We start from the raw sequence: 21,526 nt of genomic DNA on the forward strand, positions 1-21,526 counted from the left end.
GCCCATCAAGTCCTCACCAACCTTCTGAAGATCATCCCACCCAGACAAACTGCTTTAAACAATTCCTACAACTGAGGGCAATTTAGTAGACAGAATCCACCTAACCTGCACATCTTTGGACTGCGGGAGGAAACCCACACAGACACAGGAAGAACGTGCAAACTCCACACAGTCACCTGAGGGTGGAACCAAACCTGGGTCCTTGGCGCTGAGAGACAGCAGTGCTACTCAGTGAGGCACCGTGCCGCAAAACTGCAAGTCCTCCCGACAGTCTGGCTGATACCTACTACTGGGGTCTGTGCAACAGCCGAGAACCAATTATACCTAATAGATGGCAACAAATAAGCCTCGCGCAAGATCCACACACTCACCAGCGGTATGTCCACACCCCACAATTCTCCACCCAATTTGCAGTTTATCTGCAGCAGGATCTTTTGGCAGATACTTCTCATCCTAACAGTTTGAGAGACTGTCCTCACATTAATCACCTGGAGAGATGAAAACATTACTGATCAAAATATCAACACACAACAAACTCCTTTCCTGCTCCTGTCATGCACTATTATCTGAACGTGGATAGAGAGAAAACTATTAAACCAAGCAACTGACTGGTTAACTGGACAAAATGTCAAGCAGAATCATGGTAGCTGTATACTCCCTCCATCTCTAGATTTTTGGGAAGCCATTGACCTGACATGGATTCAGTTCAGGTCCTTGGAAATATTTTAATCAATTAATCCCATTTGATCCCCTTGACTGTCCCCCAAACCCACTTTCCTTGAACTGCAAGAATGAGTCCAAGAACTGATTGGGTCCTATTTATCATTGGTTCAGGTAATATTCACGGACCTTGAATATTGTTAACTTGGCAGAAAATAAGAGCCCAGACAATAAATTACTGCAGATGCTTGTAATAAAAACACCAAGTCGTGGAACAGTTGGCAGGCCAGGCAGCAGCTGTGAAGAGAGAGAGAATCAGTCAACATTTCACCTCAAAGACTTAACTTCAGAATTTGAAGTGGTTAGATCAAAAAGTAATGAAGTAAACAAGAAAATGATGGTAAAATGAGTGAGGAAAGCAAAAAACAAAACCATGTCTGTGCTGAACAAGGAGGACTGAAACAATGACAAGAATTAAAAAGTGGATGATAATGGGACAACTGTAAAAACACCATATGGTCTAGGAAGCATAATTAGAACACAAGTACCCTACCGAACACTTGTCTGGATGAAAAAAGGGTGCAGTGAGCACGATCTGATTTTGCTGAACTCAATATCGTCTTTAGAATTCTATGAAGGGTCCAAATGAAAAGGTGGGATGATGTTTCTCGAGACTGCACTGAATTTCATTGAAATAGAGCTCAAAGTAATGGACACAGTGGAAAGAAAGAAGTTTTACATTCCTAAGAGGACAGGAGGCCCAAATGTTTAACAGCAGCAGAAACTTTATCGAAGCACATGCTCAATCTTTCAGGCAGTAAGCTAGACTCTGCTGTTTCCCTCAAACAGCTGATGTCTACTTGACATCAGATGATCAAGCTCAAATTGACAGCTCAACATACATCTACAAATACAGAAAAAAAAAAGCAATCCATATTTGTTCTGGCAGAATTTACCCTGAGTTGACATTATCCTGTTTTGTTTGGACGAGAAGAGATTCAATAGAAATAGACAATTGGAGAAAGATCAGGGAATAAGGAACATAAATCCATGAAACTGGTCATTAGTCCACCATCATCCTGGAATGCCAAGTGTACAGCTAGCTCATCATCTCAACTGTAAGCTGTCTTCCTAAACATCTCTCCCTGTCAGCTCTATTCTCATATCCAACAGGAGCTCACCGAATTCTTGATTGCTAACATGGAGACCATTAAATCAGCTGCTTGTACCTTGTCCCCACCCCCTTCCACGAGCCGACAAGGCTAAACTACCCCTTCATCTGCCTCGTGCCAATTCCAACTTGTCTCCAATCTTCAAACTCTGTGGCCATCTTGCCAATAGTTTGATATTTAAAATGTGCCTGTGACAAATGTTAACTACCCCTCCTTGTCCTCTGTGATATCCCTGTAGTGTTGCACATGGCTGGTCTTCACTATTCTTTCTCGATGCCTTCTTATTATTGTCCATAGGTTGAGAATGTCCGTGCCTGTTTCCATGTTTACCTTTCCAACTGCAGCCAAAAGAATCCCTTGCAATGACTTTTCTTTCAGTCCCCACACCATTCTCACTAGTCTCCCCTAAGGATGCAATCTTGGCCCTTGCCCATTTCTCATCCACATGCTGTCCTCTAAAGTCATTGCAAAGTGTAACATGAATTTTCAGTTGGATGCGGACAATACCAAGAGAACCACCACCTCCCTTCAGCAGAGATAGTGGAGAAGTCATCAGAAGAGTGTTTGAGCACAAATTCCCACCAAATAAATATTGGGAAAGTTTAAGTCAATTCTTTTCTTCATTAGTGCAAACTAGTTCAACTCCATCTCCTCTGTGGCAACAGTCTGAAACTTGGCCATGCTGTTGGTAATCTCAGTGTCATATTTAACCATGGGACAAGCTCCCAACACTTTATTTTCACCATTATTAAGATTGCTCTCCATATTGCTTTCCTCCTGACATGCGTACCTCCTGGACCATTTCCTAATGTGGCTCAACATCAATCTTTGTTTTAAGTGTTCCTGCAAAACACCCTGGGATGTTTTATCATATTAAAGATGTTATACATAGCCAACTTGTTGGAAGAGTTACATCATAGTTTATATTTTATGATCTTTTTAACTAAGCACTGGGGATTAATTTCCAGAATCAAATACAAATTCAGATGTTAGTGTTCACTTGATAAAGGACCTTGAGTAAACTATGGGGGTGCAACTCTTTCTTTAATGACAAAAATAGGATTGGAACAGTGGTGAAACTCTGCAAACATCAGTTAGAAAAACTTTGGAAAAAAAAGGGGATTGAAGAAGCATTGAAAAGGAGATGGCTTCAGGACATAGATGAGACAGAGGGCTTTAGATGTAGAAGAGGCGAAGTGGAGAAAGGAACATGAAGCAGCAAGTGGCTCACATGGAATACAGACTGTTAAAGACATCAGTCAGATACAAAGGCTGTATTGCCAAAGGGAATAGACAGTCTGGTTGTGTTTTATTAAGTACAGCAAAAATTCTTAACTCATTCAAAACATCCCATGATCAGACATGTACTTGCTTTATAAATAAACACACACTCAGATGACAAGCAACATGAGTTCGGCTGGGACAACACTACTATTATAGGACAAGCCAAACAGAAAACAGCCAGGGAATTCCTAGAGGCATGGCACTCATCCACAGATTCAATCAATAAGCACATCGACCTGGACCCAATATACCGGCCACTGCAGCGGATAGCTGGAACTGACAACCGGAAGCGGCAGATACAAATCACTATAAATGCCGGAGGAAACATCACAGAAGCGCTTCACAGGAGGCTCCCAAGCACTGAGGAAGTCACCTAGACAGGGGACGAAACATCTGCAACACAAATTCCCAGCTCAGTGAACACAACCACAACAAAGACACTGATCACTGTATATACAACATTATATTGCACCACTTTACATATGTGGCGCATTACTGAAAAAAAAACGCAACCTAAAATGTGGATGGAGTAGCAGTCAATGGAAGCATCGAGAGAGTGATTGCCTCAACCCTGTTGTTGCAGGGATGGGCTCCCTCCCCAGGTTACAGCAATAAGCTTCAAATTTTTGGTGATGGCAGACAAGCTGAAACCTAGAAAGGACAATGACACACAGGCAATGATTCCTTTGGAAAGTGGACTTTGTTTTCTTTAAGCATGTATGGGGAAGATAACAGGTAATCACTTGCCCGTTGACATTGAGAGAAGGAAGGTCTTAACAATCGAAGAGGAAACTCTAAGAGACTTTCTTTTGGTAGATGATTATAGTATTATTTGGGTGAGGTCACCATAATATTAATACCATTGATAAGCCCAAATACCTCTCTCAAATTCGTTTACTGCCACTGCTAATCATCCATTCACACAAACAGCTGGCTAAAACTGATCATATTAAACACTTCTGCCCTTCTTCAAACCAGATCCTTTGTCTATCCAAATCCTTGAACATTGCTAAGTTTACTCCCAGTTGCTCACAGTCCTTTCCCCTTTGGTATGACATGGTAATACCCACTTCCAACTTATTTCTTTGGTACAGAACCAAGGAGGCTAACACAGTGGAATTGGAAAACAGCAAATCAAATCGGTGTGAAAGACCAAATATTCGCATCCTGGTTCTCTTGATACATTCAACCATAACATCAGGGGAGGTGATGGCCTGGTGGTATTATCACTGGACTGTTAATCTAATATTCTGGAGACCCGGAGTCCAATCCTGGCAGGGCAGATGGAGGAGTTGGAATTCAACTAAAAGAAAATCTGGAAGTAAGTGTTTGGAGATAACTATGAATCCATTGTCGATGGTTAGAAAAACCCAATTGGTTCACTAATGTCCTTTAGGGAAGGAAACTACCGACACGTGACTCCAGACCCATAATAATGTGGTTGATTTTTAAATGCACTCTGGGCAATGAATGCTGCTGAGCCAGCAATGCCCACATCCCATGAATGAAACTCCTCTCTGGGAGAATAATGAGTTAGTGTAGTCCACTAACACCGTGGAGATTAAGGTTTCAGAAAAAGTGCATGCATAACTATCTTTCCCGAACCAGGCTCCCACTGTTGTCAAGGAGCTGAACCCTTACCTGCGAGGAGACTGGAGATTGCACACAGCACAATTTCTTAATGGCATGGTACAGGTCATCACGGTTGCCAGTCACTATGCATACCACAAGCTTCACCGAATCCTGTGAACATTAAGGACAAGCATACCATTTTAACAGTTTTGTCACACCATGTTGGATTTAACTGAATTGTTGCACTGTAAATAATTTTGTGCTGACAGCCAACGGTTCCAAGTAACTGTCTGCACCGACAGTCACCAGTGAGCAGTGCCATACTCACTAACAGTGGAGGTGCTACAAAAATCAGCTTCCCCTACTCAGTCCCAAACCGAGCTCACCCATGTCCTTAGACATCTCCACTTCTTGCTAAGGAAGGAAGGACAAAGTACTTCAAGTTGCTTGCATTTGCCACATTCCCAAAGCAATTTAAATGCAATTCATGTCTTTTAAACTGGATTTACTGCCAATGAGGCAAACAAAGTAATTTCAAAAGCACATAAGTGCGTAAAATAAGGAGCTAAATCTGTTAGAGACTTTATTATCAAAAAATATCAGTCATGGGATGTGGGATCACTGTCAGACTATCATTTATTGCTCACCTCTTAAGGATGCCCTTCCCAGAGTGCTATGCTGTGATGCCAATTGCAAGGACCAACTAAGGATGTAACTATTAAAGTTGATCAGGGGAGCCAGTCAATGTGGTGTATTTGGACTAATGGGATACCTTGGGACCAGTCGAGGGACCTCACTATTCACAAATGTTCATGATTAAGGTGGGGGAATTAAGTTAGTATTTCAAAATTTGCAGGTAACAAAGCTGTGCAGCAGAGTGAGCTGTGAGCAGGATATTGCACTATGAGTTGGACAAGTTCATTCAGTGGGTAAACATATGGCAGATGCAGTTATGTAATGACATGAGAGGTTGGTACCAAAAATAGGAAGGCAGACTGTATGCTGTGAATGGAGACCTGGGTATCACAGATACATAGAAACTGGTAGAATTCTGTTATGATGGAATCTTTGATGAGTATTCAAGACAGCAGATAGAGCCTCTAGCGTCAACAGGATAGCTAACTCGGCATATGGGACACTTGCTTTCATTCATGGCAGAGCGCAAAAAGATAATATTTACAAGGAAGTTGCCAGGGTTTGAACTATCGAAAGAGGCTGAAGCTGTACTTCTTGGGAGTGTCGGAAGCTGAGGGGTGTCCTTATTGAGGTTGATAAAATCACGAGGTGCAAGGATAGCATGAAGAGACATCTTTTCCATTGGGGGGGGGAAAAGAGGAGGCTCCAAAACCAAGGGCATAGGTTTAAGGTGAGCTGCCTGAGCAAGTGGTTGAGGCTAGTACAATTACAGCATTTAAAAGGCATCTGGATGGATACATCATTGAGAAGGATTGAGGGGGATATGGGCAAAATACTGGCAAATGGGACTCAATTAATTTAGGATATCTGGTCAGCATGGACAAGTTGGACCGAAGGGTCTGTTTCCATGCTATACATTTCTATGACTACGACTCATTGGTCAGCACACAACTGGAGGACTCTGCAGTTCTGGTCACACCACAACAGGAAAGTTGTGACAGCATTAGGGATTCTCTGATGTTCCATGGGGTGGAGAAACTGAGCTATAAAAAAAGTCTGGACAGATTTTGATTATTTTCTTCAGAGTAGCAAAAACTGAGGGGGAAGGACATGATTGAGGAGGATGGACAGGGATCAAATCACAAGACAGCACCGTAAGAGGCAGCAGAAAAAAACATTGCACTTCCAGGATGATGGCAATCTGGAATGGACTGTGTGGGAAGTTAGTGGAGGTTGGAAACCTTACAACCTTGATTAAAATAAAATTTGGAGGAGGACTTAAATATCATGACACACAAGGATTTGGGACATGTACAGAAAATTTGGCTTAGCATGCCTTTACGGACAGGGACATTGGAACAGACTCTATGGCCGAAGGGCCTTTTCTGTGCTTTCTGACCCAATAGAGCTGCATTGCTTTTCAAAATCTTACAGAAACAAACAAAGGAAGGGGGTCAACAGCTTAGCACTAGAAAAGCCAAATAAAAAGCCAGGCTGCTGAGACAGCAACATCAAGTTCCACAGTGAATTCAGCAAACCATTCTGTACGAGTGCATATATCCAAAACAATGCAGCACTACACAAGTAGATTTTGATTTCAAGAACTGCATTCCCCCCCCACTGCTGATACATTGAACGCCAAAAACCTGTCACGTACATTACTCCCCAGGTACGATTGGAGAGTTCGGACATAGGTCTGGGTGCGATCGTCCTTCAGTTCGATGTATGCAGGCTGCTGGAAGGTAATTCCAATGGGTTCTGCCACCTTTGACATGAAGCTGACGAGATCCTTGGCATGTGTTGCACTTTGCTTGGTGTACAACAGAGCCCAGCAGTGCAGTGTGGCCTGTACTCAAAACAAACAATTACACATTTAAAATCAACCCAAACATTCTAGAAGGAAAACTTGTTTGTTTTGCTCTTCTCCAGCTTTCTCAGTAAGTGGACACAAATCTATGTCCATGTTTCTTGCGCTCTGACAGCCTGTGGAGTCAAGTCCTCCAAGTTGCCTGTCAATCTTTGTTCAGTAAGCATTGAAGAAGATGAGCACTCACACCTCTTAATAATAAGGCTGCAGATTCCGGTCCCACTGCAGAGACTATTGCAAAAGCAGAAGAATTCAAGTTGCTGTGTCCTGGCCTATATTTATTCCTCAACCAGCTCCTCAATCTGCACATCTATCTAATATCACATTGCTGTCAGAGTTGACTTGACTTCTGCTGCTAAATCACAGCAGTGACTTCACATCACATGGACCGCTGGCTGTGAAGCCCCTGTGGTCACTGTGAGGCTGTGAAAAACCGAACAAAACACAATTTTTTAAAAAATGAATATGCTCGATCATCTGGCCCCTCAATTCAGAGACCAGGCATTATTTTATCCCGATTTTCCACACTTTTTATGTTCTCAGGAGTAGGTTAAGTGAACGGGCAACTCCAATGTTAGAAGGTAGGGAAAATTGTATTTGATACCAACCAAATAACATGAAAGTCGACAATAAACTGGAAGAATTGTAGATGCTGGAAAACAGAAACAGAAACAAAAACAGAAATATCTGGAAATTTCAGCAGGTCTTGCAGCATCTGTGGAGAGAAATTAAAATTAACCTAACAGGTCCCGGTGACCCTTCTTCAGAACTAGCAGAATTAAAATACACATCTTGGACCTCATTCTCAGCATCTAGATCTCTCATTTCTGTGGAGTACAAGAGATGGAAGGTTTTAAACACTAAGTACATGACTCTGAAAGGCTGTTGAAGGGCTCCGGCCCAAAACGTTGATTCTCCAGCTCCTCGGATGCTGCCTGACCTGCTGCATTTTTCCAGCAACAGACTCTCAAACGTGACTCAGAAACGCTAAGTCCAGAAACACGTCGTTAATGCAGCAAAAGCTGGCAAGCCTTACCATTAAGTGATGAGTTTGTATTTAAAGAATTCTACACATGACAAAACTTCACAAACAGTGATTGAACCAGAAATTACACCACATTCAGTATGGCATTGGATTGATGGGACAAAGAAAATGTGTTAAGGGATTCTATGACTGGAAAGGTCACTTGGATTTAATACATGCAGTAAACATAAATCCAACAGATACGAGGAAGGCTGAATTGCTGAACTCCAATTTGTAAGCTCTTAGTACATGACAATGAAATCAGATACATCAATAAATCTTATCTTTGTAGAGCTGCGACAGTGCAGAATGAAACTATTAGGCCCATTGTGTCGACACCAGCTTTCCAACTGAGCACTGTGACTTGGTTCTAATTTCCTGCCCTTCCCCACAGCAACCCCCTGCACATCAATTCTTGTAAAATAATCATCTAATTCGGTCTTTAAATGCCTCATGAGAACCTCCCACCTGCCATATTTCCTGTAGTGCATTACACACCTGAACTACCCACTGCTTGAAAACATTTATTCTCAAATGACTCACATCTGACAACCAGAGTTACATCCAACTGTGGCAATGTCAGATTGCTGCATTGATCCTCAGGTCTGCTTACCGCTGATATTACTTTTTCGCGGACAACCTCTCTCGACCAGTTAACATCAGCCCCACTTGGAAACGATCTGCACCGTACTATGATCTTTTCTGGAGGTAAGATTCTTCCTTCCGTCTATCAGAGATGATTTGGCAAGAGCAAAGAAATGCAAGAGTTACTGCAAATAATCCTGACAGCTTTGCGATTTGAAAAGTTGCTTTCATGATATGCAAACTGCTGGTTCATTTTGCTCATTATTCACCCTGTTCAATATGCCATTTAAAATATGGGGTCCCTTTCCTACTCATGTTCTCTTGCCACCTTATTTACAAGGTATTAGCTTTGACACAGACTTCTTTAGCGTGTACAAATGTTATTCCAGAGGGTGGGGCTTCAACGTCAGCACCAAGAGACTGCTGCATTGTCAGAGATGCTGCCTTCTGGATGAAATATTAAACCACAGCCCCAGCTGATCTTTCAGATTCATGTTAAAAGATTCAATGAGATTCAAACAGTGACAACGTCCTCTGACACGTTGTAAAAGCAATTGGACTGCAAAAGTACTTGATTGGCTGTCAATGCTTCCAGAAGCTTTCTAGGACATGTGCCGTTTGGTACTAACAGGGGACAAGCTGGCAAAACAATTTGCTGCCACACTCCACTCAGACCCAGAACATGATGATGACTGAATCTCAATTCCGGTCTTTGTGGTGAAGTACCAAGCTCATCCCACTGCAAATTGCTCACTCAACCCAGGTGCTTTGCAAACTAACACCAAGAAACTCAATGCAATTGCTTGCCCCTGCATAAGCACCCCTACCCAAGGGGATGGGCTTTCTCCACATGGGGTACACAGCCAGCCCACACTTGTTGCAACATATCTCTGCCACCCCAACATTTCAGATTGGCAAGCTGCTTCGCTACAGGATAGAACATAAATACCTGCCTTATAGATATCTTCATCTATGACAAGCCCCCAGTGTGCCAGCTCTTCTTGGACAATGGCATTTTTCTTGATGTTGTTCAGCAGTTTTCGTAAAGCCATGTGGTGCTGTTCTGGAGACAGGTTAATCTGCACAGCCAGGTCCTACAAGTTCAAACCAAAACCAGCAATCAGATAAACAACTGTAACCATAATGGTTAACCTGGATAAATATCAGTTCAAAGTGTCTGTGATAGCACTCCCACCCCAAACAGATGATGATCATGGATTACAATCCCACTCAAACGATGGAGCTCAAATCAGGATGTTTTGAGTAAGATGTTAAATTGGAAAACTAGTATAAAAATAAGACTTTACTAGATCACCCCACATTTCAGTGTCTCAAACTGAAAGAGAAAACTTCCCCAGCAATTTCTCCATTGGAGAGATGCACAATCTCCTCAGCACTGTACAGCTCAGGAGTCACACACTAATCTGGTACAAATAGATTTGGCAGAGGAAGAAGCAGAAGCCAGTTGATCTTCCATGTAGGTTTATTCACAGCACCAAGTGCACAATACATTTCACATCTGCCAGCCACCTGGTGGAAATTGGTCCTGACAGCTGCGCCATAATATTGCCCCAATAAGTACCAATTGCTCTCAATGAAAGCCTGCACACAAACACTCCATTGACAATATTTGCAATATGGACCACAGGCAGGATAGACCAGATATGCTACATTTTCATGCCCCACTGATTTGCAGATCTTCCTCAAGACTTGGCTCTAAGTGCAGCATGGAACCTGAACTCATACTGTGTACATTTGGTCCAGTAGCATGACTCACTTGGCTACAGTACCCGAAATGTTGAAGCAACACTTAATGAAGTTGTAATTTTGCTCGCTGAACAGACAGGTTTATTATCAGACATTTCGTCACCATGCTAAGTAACATCACCAGTGAGCCTCCGGTGAAGTGCTGGTGTTCTGTCCTGCTTTCACAAGACACACACGGGAATTCCTAGAGGCCTGGCATTCAAACTGGAACTCCCTCAATAAACACAGATTTGGACCCCATTTACCAACCCTCAGAAAAAGAACCAGAGATGATATCATCCACCTTCAGAGACCAAGACACACAAACACCAGTTCTTCACTGGAGCCTCACTGATGTTACTTGGCATGGTGATGCAAAGTCTGAAAACAAACCTGCCAGTTCATCGAGCAAACTTACAGCCTGAACCTCAACCTGAGCTACAAATCTGATCAAAAATCTTAACACTTACTGAGTGCATCCATTTTCACCAGAATTAAGTGGATATGGTCAATCTAATATCTCAAGCTCAACCTTTCACTAAGCTAGTTTATCAGTCTGGCAACAGACAGTGTTCCCTGGACATTGCTGTCAGCAGCAGGTTATAAATATAGACCCACACCTTTCTTGCATTTGCTGAAACCAAGACTTCCTTCCCCAGACTCTTGGATACCTCAAAAGTGAGAGACTGGTTCTCTTCCATCCATTTGAGTAACACACGGGTTTTTGTACCTGAAGTTTAAGATGTCTCACCCACTGCCTTTGATTCATTTGATATCAGCTGGAATGCTTCCAAACAGTTCGCTATTTCACTCAGATCCCTCAAAATAAATGTCAAAGGAGCCTCAAGAGGTATTCCATGTTTTCAGGGATTTTAAGTCGACGGAGAAAAACTGTTTTCAATGGCAGGAGGAAGAGTAATAAGGGTTTTAGAACATTGGTGAGAAACATTACAGGGAACCATGAGTTTGGTTTTAAAACTAATGTTTAATGCGATTGGAAATACATTACATAGAACAATACAGTGCAGAACAGGCCCTTTGGCCCTCGGTGTTGCGCCGACCAGTGAACTAATTTAAGCTCATCCCCCTACACTATCCCATCATCCATGTGCTCATCCAGGATTGTTCAAATGCGCCTAATGTGGCTGAGTTAACTACATTGGCAGGCAGGGCATTCCACGCCCTTACCATTCTTTGTGTAAAGAACCTTCCTCGGACATCTGTCTTAAATCTACCACCCCTCAATTTGCAGCTAAGCTCCCTCATACAAGCCAACGTCATCATCCTAGGAAAAAGACTCACTGTCCACCCTATCTAATCCTCTGATCACCTTCTTCTCTCCAATGAGAAACAGACGCAAGTCCATCTGCCTTTCCTCATAAGACCTTCCCCCTCCAGACCAGACAACATCCTAGTGAATCTCCTCTGCACCTTTCCCAATGCGTCCACATCCTTCCAGTAATTGGGCAACCAAAACTGAACACAATATTCCAGCTAAGGCTGCACTAGTGTTTGGTACAGTTGCAGCATGACATCACTGTTCCGGAACACAATCCCTCTACCAATAAAACCTAACACACCGTACACCTTCTTAACAGCACTATCAACCTGGGTGGCAACTTCCAGGAATCTATGTACATGGACACAAAGATCCCTCTGCACATCCATACTACCAGGAATCTTTCCATTGACCCAGTATTCTGCCTTCCTGTTATTCTTACCAAAGTGAATCATCTCACTTTACTGCATTGAACTCCATTTGCCACCCCTCAGCCCAATTCTGCAGTTTATCCAAGTCCCCTTGCAACTACAACATTTGTCCACATTGTCTACCACTATCAACTTTAGTGTCATCTGCAAACATACTAACCCATCCACCTACAATGTTGATAAAAATGACAAACAGCAGTGGTCCCAAACAGATCCTTGTGGCATACCAGTAGTAACTAGACTCCAGGCTGAATATTCTCCATCAACCACTACTCGCTGCCTTCTTACAGAAAGCCAGCTGCTAATCCAACCTGCTAAATCACCCTCAATCCTATGCCTCTGCATTTTCTCCAGTAGCCCACCATGTGGAACCTTATCAAAGACTTTACTGAAGTCCATATACACCACGTCAACTGTCGTACCCTCATCCACATACTTGGTCACCTCAAAAAAAAAACTCAGTGAGGTTTGTGATACAAAACCTGCCCTTGACGAAACCACGTTGACTATCTCCAAACAAACTGTTGCTTGCTGGATGATTATAAACCCTATCTCTCAATTCTTTCCCAAAGATTTCCTGCAACAGACAAGGCGCATGGATTAAAAATTACCTGGGTCATCTCTACTGCCTTTCTTGAACAAGGGGACAACATTTGCAATCCTCCAGTCCTCTGATACTAAACCTGTAGACAATGACAACTCGAAGATCAAGGCTGAAGGTTCCGCCATCTCCTCCCTAGCATCCCAGAGAATCCTCGGATAAATCCCATCCGACCCAGGGGATTTAGCTACTTTCACACCTCGAGGAATTGATAACACCTCTTTCTTACTAACATCAATACTTTCTAATCTAATAGCCTGTATCTCAGCCTCTTCTCTACAGTATTCTCCTTTTCCTGAGTGAAAACAGATGTGAAATATTCGTTTAGCACCTCTCTGATCTCTACAGGGTGCACACACAACTTTCAACTTCTGTCTTTGACTGGCCCTACTGCTACCCTAGTCACCCTTTTATTCCTCACACAACTGAATATTTTATCGGAATAAATGGTGGCAGCCGATTATATTCTAATATTGGTTTCAGAACTGATTCGGCACTTGAATCAGAAACTTGCGAAACTGTGGATCAATTATAGGATTGAGTTGAATTTGTTCTTTCTTTCAGAGAGCCAGAAGGAACACAATGGGCTGAACAGCCTCTAAATTCTACAATGAAGGAAACGTTTGCACCTTATGGCCTCTGCAAGCCACACATCAGTACCTGCCCACAACAAGAAGTGACACCAGTTAATTTATATTGCAAGCCAGATAATACATGTCCAAGTGAAACAATGAGCAGAATTGCTACTTGCTTTCATCGCACGGAAATCCTTCCTCATCTGATCAGGGATCCCAGTCATGAAAGACAGTTCGGGTACAAGGAGGATCTCGCTCTGGATAGGCTGTGGGTAAAAACATGCACAGGTTCAATTCACAAACAATATTGAGATCAGCTCACCCACAGAAAACACTGCTACAACTTCTCTACTTAGTGGGGTATTTCAGTGGAACCTATACTTGTGAACAAGCACCATGAACAGGCAAGCATATGTTGTGAATAGACAAGGCATAGAAATTGATCATAGAAAAGGAAGTCAATTTTGCAGTTGGAGAAAAGTTAGGTCAAAAAAGATGATTCCCGGGTTGAGCAACTGCATGAAGTGACAGAAATGGAGGACATTCTTCGGAGAGCAGAGGAAGTAAAGGGAAACTTAGCAGAGCTATTTAAAAGCAAAATTTACTTGATTGATGGAAAGGGATAGGTATATACTGCAGGGCAAAAGAGTTATTGCTGAGGCAAAGACAAGAATGGTGCGATTGGGCAAGATTTAGGATGTATAGAATTGGCAAGGAAACTGCAAGGCATGGGCACAATTGAAATATGGAGCTTGGTCAAGGAACAGCTACTGTGAGCATTTGATAAGTATATACCTTTCAGGCAGGGAGAAACTTGTCGAGCAAGGGAGCCATGATTTACTAAAGAAATTGAAAGTCTTGTCAAGAGGAAGAAGGCTTATGTTAGGTTGAGATGTGAAGGCTCAGTTAAGGCACTTGAATGTTACAAATTAGCCAGGAAAGACCTCAAGAGAGAGCTAAGAGGAGTCAGGAGGGGACATGAGAAGTTGTTAGCAGATAGGATCAAGGAAAACCCTAAAGCTTTCCATAGGTAAGTTAGGATTAAAAGAATGACGAGACTAAGGTTAGGACCAATCAAGCATAGTAGTGGGAAGTTGTGCTTGGAGTCAGAAGAGATAGGGGAAGTGCTAAATGGATATTTTTGGTCCGTATTCACATTGGCAAAAGATGATGCTGTTGAGGAGAATACGGAGATTCAGGCTACGAGAATAGATGGGATTGAGGTGTACAAGGAGGAAGTGTTAGCAATTCTGGAAAGTGTGAAAATACAAAAGTCCCCTGGGATGGATGGGATCTATCCTAGGATTCTCTAGGAAGCCAGGGAGGAGATTGCAAAGCCTTTGGCTTTGACCTTTATGTTGTCATTGTCGACAGGAACAGTGCCAGAACACTTAAGGATAGTAAATGTTGTTTCCTTGTTCAAGAAGGGGAGTAGAGGCAACCCTGGTAATCATAGACCAGTGAGCCTTACTTCAGTTGTGGGTAAAGTGCTGGAAAAGGATATAAGAGATAGGATTTAAAATCATCTGGAAAGAAATACATTGAGGAGGGATAGTCAACACTGTTTTCTTAAAGGTAGGTCAAGCCTCACAAACCTTATTGAGTTCTTCGAAAAGGTGACCAAACAGGTGGATGAGGTTAAAGCAGTTGTTTTGGTGTATATGGATTTCAGCAAGGCATTTGATACGGTGCCTTATGGTAGGTTATTGCACAAACTACAAAGGCATGGGATTGAGGGGGATTTAGCGGTTTGGATCAGAAATTGGCTAGCTCAAAGACAACAGAGAGTGGTGGCTGATGGAAAATGTTCATCCTGACATTCAGTTACTAGTGGGATACCGCAAGGATGTGTTTTGGGGCCACTGCTGTTTGTCATTTTCATAAATGACCTGGATAAGGGTGTAGAAGGATGGGTTAGTATATTTGCAGAGGACCCGAAGGTTGGTGGAGTTGTGGATAGTGCTGGATGATGTTGTGGGTCACAGAGGGACATAGAAGAGCTGCAGAGCTGGGCTGAGAAGTGGCAAATGGAATGTAATGCGGAAAAACGAGAGATGATTCACTTTGGAAGGAGCAACAGGAATGCAGAGTACTGGGCTCATGGTTAGATTCTTGGTAGTGTAGATGAGCAGAGAGATCTGTGGGTGTGTGCACAGATCCCGGAAAGTTGCCACCCAGGTTGATAGAGTTACGAGGAAGGCATACAATGTGCTAGCTTTTATTGGTAGAGGGATTGAGTTTTGGAGCCAGGAGATCATGCTGCAGCTGTACAAAACTCTAGTCAAGTCACAATGAGTATTGCAAACAGTTCAGGTCACCGCATTTTAGGAAGGATATTAAAGCTTTGGTAAAGTTCAGTGGAGATTTACTGGGATGTTGCCTGGTATGGAGAGTAGATCTTATGAGGAAAGGCTGAAGGATTCGAAGTGGTTTTCGTTACAGAGAAAAAGGTTGAAAGACAACTTAATTGAGACATATAATCAGAGAGTTAGATAGGATGGACAATAAGAGCCTTTTTCCTCGGATGGTGACAGCTAACATGAGGTGACATAGCTTTAAATTGAAGGGTGATCAATGTAGGACAGATGTCAGAGGTAGTTTTTTCACTCAGTAGTACGGGCATGAAACGGCCTGTCTGCAACAGTAGTAGACTCGGCATTTAAATGGTCATTGGATAGGCATATGGATAAAATGGAATGTGACAGATGAGCTTCAGATTGGTTTCACGGGTCAGTGCTACATCGAAGGCTGAAGGGCCTGTACTGCACTGTAATGTTCTAAAGATTTTTGAAGGAGTAAACAAGGATAAAGTGTCACCAATAGGAGAGTTAGTAACCAGACGGGACAGATGTAAGGAAGATCATCAAAGCACCAGAGGTAACTTTCCTTTAGACCCATTGGGCTTCATTTCTTGAGACAGTCATGGAAACAGAATTCAAAACAAGTTTCAAAAGCGAACTAGATGACTCTATGACTTGATGAAATCCAATAAGATGAAGAAATTACAACAGGATTATGGCAAAGTGCAGAGAGCAGAACCAGAGGGGTTACTAATGATATCACAATTTTATCTGGTACCTGTCCCTGTGGTCCATACTTCTGTTTAGGTCGATATACAAGGAGAGGCTGGTTCAAATCCTGAATGGTAATCCCGTAGGCTTGGCTGGAATCATAAAGCCAACATATCAATGATAACATTTCAATCCTTAAGTATGAGACAAACAGATGACTAACTTTACAGATTAACTTCAAGGTATTCATCCTGAACCTCTCCAACTTAGTTATACCGTGAACTATAATCATTTGAGAATTTTAGGGAACAGAAGCATTAAAAATAACAAGCTACATCTGAAATCCGTCCTACTGACACACATGTAATCCAATCAATTTTCCCTGGCACAGTGCTGAAACAACAGAACATGATGAAAAATACCACCATGCCCCCTCAGAATCAGTTTTCAGCCATTTCTTTATTTGTATTGCTTTTTTCCTTGTCCTGGATATTTAACACTTGATGTGATACACTCATGCTTAGTAACACAGCCTTAAACAGTTGGTGTCAATGTGGATAAAAGGGAAGGACTGCAAGGCGGATGAACAAATTGAACTGGCTCTATAGGGCAGGACACCAATCAGATGGGAGAAGCGGTTGAGACTGGGATCAGTATCGTCAGGTGCATTGACACAGTTCTCTGCAACCAGATTCAGAAGCTCTGAATGTTACACTTCCTGAAGGCTGCCAGGATTAAGGACATATCTTCACGAACAGAGAAAAACCTGCAGTTTGACAAAGGGATATAATTGCAAAGCAATCAATGGCACCAGTAACTCTTGGAATAATGCTCTGTTGTAAGAACTCACAGTGCTAAGGTTCAATTAGAACACAGAACATTCCAAATAGTGATCTCTGGATTGTTACCAAACCATGCAACACTTGGCATTTGGCCAAGCAGATAAGAGAATTTCAAGTGCAGCTCAAAGGGCAATGTGGGAAAGAGGATGTTGATTCACAGAGCAGGAGCATCAATTGGAAATACAGAAATGGCAGCACAAGTTAAAAATATCTTGCTCTATTTTTCCAGTCCTCTGGCAAGATCATACCTCAAGATGTATGTGAAGCTCCTTATTTAAGGAAGGATATAATTGCATTGGAGGTGTGACTGTGACTGTTCACTCGATTGGTCCCTGGTTGTCCTGTGATGAAAGCTTATGTAAATAGTACCTACACACTCTGGACTTCAGGGGTGGGGGGGAAACCAAGAAAAAAAAAAAGAGGGTCTCCCAGAAAGACACCAGATCCGCTGAAACAGGGAAACTTGCACAGGGACCAAGTGTCAGAATAAGGGGATCATCATGTTGGTCAGAAAAAGAGGAATGGTTTCTTCTATCAACAGTCTTTTGAATTTTCTACCTCAGAGGGTTGTGGATACTCCAGTGCTAAACATACTTAAGATACAAAAAGACAAGTATTTAGTTTCTCAAGGCATCAGGCATATATGAGGAGCAGCAGTAAAGTGGACTTAAAGCTCAGACTCAGTTAAGTAGTGGAGCCAGCACAACCAATCACAAAGTATGCCCCAGCCCCTCTTAATGATCTTATGGATGTGGACAAGTTAGCAATCGCCATCCTTGTTTTGCCAAAGTCCTGCTCACCTGTAATAGTCACAGAAGGTAATGTCTGTGCCATCTGCCATCCGAAAGTAGCTTGTTGGGGCTTTGTCCCAGTCTATGTCATCAATGCGGTAGGTGCGATTGTTATACTTTGTCATGATTATGCTGCCCACTAACTGCTTCGTACAGTCATCCTGGAAATTCTCACTGCTCTTTTGGTATATAGCCTGCCTGAAAAGAAAGGCCAAATGTGGACTGGAGTCAATACGAAACACAGCTGACATTCTTGATGAGGTGGAGAGCAGTGAAGAAATGCTTTTTCTTTTAGGGGAGTAGGAGTGCGATTGTGAAGTAAGAAACCTGAATATGTTTCAGGAAGAATACCAGCTCAGATTCTTCAACACTGGGGTTGAGAATAGTTAGAAACACACCAAACAGATCATCCAGACACATGATTATGATGCCCCCAATGTCTCCACCAGGTAGGAATTGCTGCTGAACTACTAACTCAGCACCATTTCTATGGGAAACCTTCAAGAAGCAGAGACAGTTGCTACAAGGTAACACAGTAAGTGCACATCATTCAAATCCTCAGGTTTGTTCCACTCTTCATTGAGAGAGTGCCTGATCTGTATCTCAATACCATTCTGTTGCAGTGACTGTTGTGGGAGAAACTATGTCCTTGATTTCTACTCCTGTTATTGGGAAATATGTTTGCTGATTTTCCCCTTTAATAACTGCGCTTTCAGTCTACTCAGCTTCCTTAAATACTAATCCTGCTTGGTAACCAGAACATGTACTTCCTGTTTCTACCTTGATAAATAATTTTCAACCTTTTGAACAGCTCACAGATCAGTAATCTTCCATACTGAAGAGAAAACAAAACCAGATTTGTAACAGCTGACCTCAAAAGAAATAATGGGTACATGAAACTCGTGGCACCGGTATAGAGGAGAAAGCACCAGCCACCTGTGTTGACACAATCTTGTTCTTTGTCATGGGATTCTGGCTTCCATGTTGCTTCCCTCGGTCAAGCTACCAAGTATTGAGGCTCCAACAGGGGCAAGTGGATTCAATTTGACTTGAGCAAAGCTTGCTGGACATGAGTAAGCAAGTACAGTGGATTGTGACCAGGAGATGGCAAGTTCCAACAAGTGCACCTTGAACTGACAACTGTTGTTAAATATACTCACATAACATCAATGACAGAATCATTACGAATTACTTTATGGGACACATCAACAAGTAACATCAATCCTCCATCTGTTCTTCGAATGCTTGCAGAGTATCCTGGCCATATCTGCAATCTGTACACAGAAACTCCTCTTAGATACATAAACAAGCAACTGCATATTGTCCTTGGGCAAGACACCCCGCCAAATATACATGTTTTGCATGACTAAATTATTGACTTGATCTTTGTGACAATCTTTACTAACATCACCCTATCTATACTTATTACAAACTGTACTCTAGCTGAAGCCTAACTTATGATTAGGACCAAGGCACCAAACTTGAAAGAGTTCAGAAAAGATTTATAAAAGATGTTGCCAGTGTTGGCAGGGTGGTGGGGGGTTTGAGCGATAGGAAGAGGCTGAATAGGTTGGAGCTGTTTTCCCTTGAGCATTGTCGTTTGAGGGGTGACCTCAGAGAGGTTTATAAAATCAAGACAGGTAGGGATATAGTGAATAGTCAAAGTTTTTTCCAGAGGGTGGGGTAGTCCAGAACTGGAGAGCATAGGTTTAGGAAAGAGGGAAAAGATTTAGAAGAGACCTAAGGGGCAACGTTTTCATGCAGAGGGTGGTGTGTTAAGGAACGAGCTACCAGAGAAAAGGAGATGGCTGGTACAATTACAACATTTAAAAGGCATCTGGATGGGTAGATGAATAGGAAGGGTTTTGAGAGCTGTGGGCCATAAGTTGGACGAGATGACAGAGCAACTCAATTATCCAAATTTCAGATTATCCGAGGATGATCTCAGGTCCTGATACAAACATTACATCAAAAAGGTGTTTCCAACACTAATTGTGTCTTTTGCTTAGTGATTAAAAGTGAACTCGGCTTATTGAAATGCTGCCAAGAACAGTCCTGGGCATCGATGGGAGCTTAGGCACTGTCTCCAAATAACTGACTACCCGCCCTCCCTCTCTCCCCACATTTTCCCTGGAGTTCTACACAAGAATGTACCCTAAACCACACCCCCTCCTCCACCTTCCCGAGATCATCTCTCCATCATCCTGATGGCAAAGGTGGAACTTGTCAGAAAGCCATGTGCGCGGCTGCGTGCTCGCGCTATTTTATCCCACCAAAGGCAGCAGCTGTCTTGTTGCTGGTGTCCAGTCCGACTGCCCCAGAGAGGGGGTGCTGACAAGGGGGGGGGGGGGAGGCTCAGCCAGGGGTCGGGGCAGGCGAGGGGCAGGATGGGGGCGGACGAGGTTGCACAGGTGGATGGGACTGGGGACGGAAGCTCAGGCGCAGTGCGCTGTTGCCTAGTCTCCTGAACGGGGAGCGGACTTAGCAAGTGTTCTCTATGCTCTAATGTGGGATATCTGGTCTGCATGGACGAGTTAGGCTGAAGGGTCTGTTTCTGTGCTGTGTATCTTGATGACTTTATGAACTTATTTTGCATTCAATGCACCAGGTATAAAACACAGATCCTAACAGCCTTGCTAAAAAATCCTTTTATTGTTCCCTGCTACTATGAACCTTCATAAATTGATCATTCCCATCCCATTCTGTCTCAGTATCTCAGAGATATTCCTGACTTGCATTTTACATTTCCTCCCAAAATTAACTTGCCCACAAAAAGCTGCACTTAACAGCATCTGCCTGTTTGGGGTGCGACATGGGAGTTTGTAGATAGCATCAAAAGGATGGTGAAAGAGAATGCATTAAGCAACTCTCCCCTAAATTAAGCTCAACAGCCTATCATTTTCCAACAGTTGCAATTACAATTCTAATCCTCCTACCCTCACAGTGTGCTCCAGCACTTGACTGGGCTCTTAAAAGAAACTCTCAAAGCTTCACTGCTTTCCTACTTTAAATCTTGGAGATTCTGGGATGCATCCCACCTGACTCAATGACCGAGCTTACCCCGGTGGTGAAAGCTCATTTTTTTTTCCAATTTGAGATCTGAAGAAGACCATCACGAGAAGATCATTAATATAATTTTCAACCCTGATATAATGTCATTTAATCACACCTACCTGTATTGAGGAAGAACAATCGCACTTGTTGGGTCATAGAAATTCCGTCCAACTAATTTTAATTCCAAAAGCCTCATAGCTCTGCAGAAAGAGGAAGGAGTAACAAATCAACACAACAAGACCATTAACATGCTTGAGTATTCTCTTGCAACATACATCAAAACAAAGTCAAAGACAAAGAAACTTCAACTCAAGATTATACAACAGCAATTACACACCCCATATTCACCAACAGCACATTGAAAATCTGTAGAAACAGACCGGGACCACACATAGA

The 21,526-nt window shown here is 42.6% G+C and overlaps 1 protein-coding gene across 3 annotated transcripts in view; it reads right to left on the reverse strand.

Annotated features, from left to right (window-relative positions):
* piwil2 (piwi-like RNA-mediated gene silencing 2) overlaps positions 1–21,526 on the reverse strand; it is a 72,807-nt gene that overhangs the window by 20,145 nt on the left and 31,136 nt on the right. The window contains exons 9-19 of one of the 3 annotated variants that reach the window (XM_043681170.1): positions 21,250–21,330; positions 19,237–19,350; positions 18,086–18,274; positions 16,511–16,595; positions 13,609–13,698; positions 9,754–9,894; positions 8,829–8,942; positions 6,982–7,170; positions 4,758–4,859; positions 850–957; positions 372–488 (exon numbers count right to left, since the gene is read on the reverse strand). In XM_043681170.1, coding sequence (XP_043537105.1) covers positions 372–488; positions 850–957; positions 4,758–4,859; positions 6,982–7,170; positions 8,829–8,942; positions 9,754–9,894; positions 13,609–13,698; positions 16,511–16,595; positions 18,086–18,274; positions 19,237–19,350; positions 21,250–21,330 — 1,330 coding nt within the window. The remainder of the gene's footprint in view (positions 1–371; positions 489–849; positions 958–4,757; positions 4,860–6,981; positions 7,171–8,828; positions 8,943–9,753; positions 9,895–13,608; positions 13,699–16,510; positions 16,596–18,085; positions 18,275–19,236; positions 19,351–21,249; positions 21,331–21,526) is intronic. The other 2 variants (XM_043681172.1, XM_043681171.1) reach the window with 2 other exon arrangements.

The sequence above is a fragment of the Chiloscyllium plagiosum genome, chromosome 42, assembly GCF_004010195.1.
Source record: "Chiloscyllium plagiosum isolate BGI_BamShark_2017 chromosome 42, ASM401019v2, whole genome shotgun sequence".
NCBI classification, from domain to species: Eukaryota; Metazoa; Chordata; class Chondrichthyes; order Orectolobiformes; family Hemiscylliidae; genus Chiloscyllium; species Chiloscyllium plagiosum.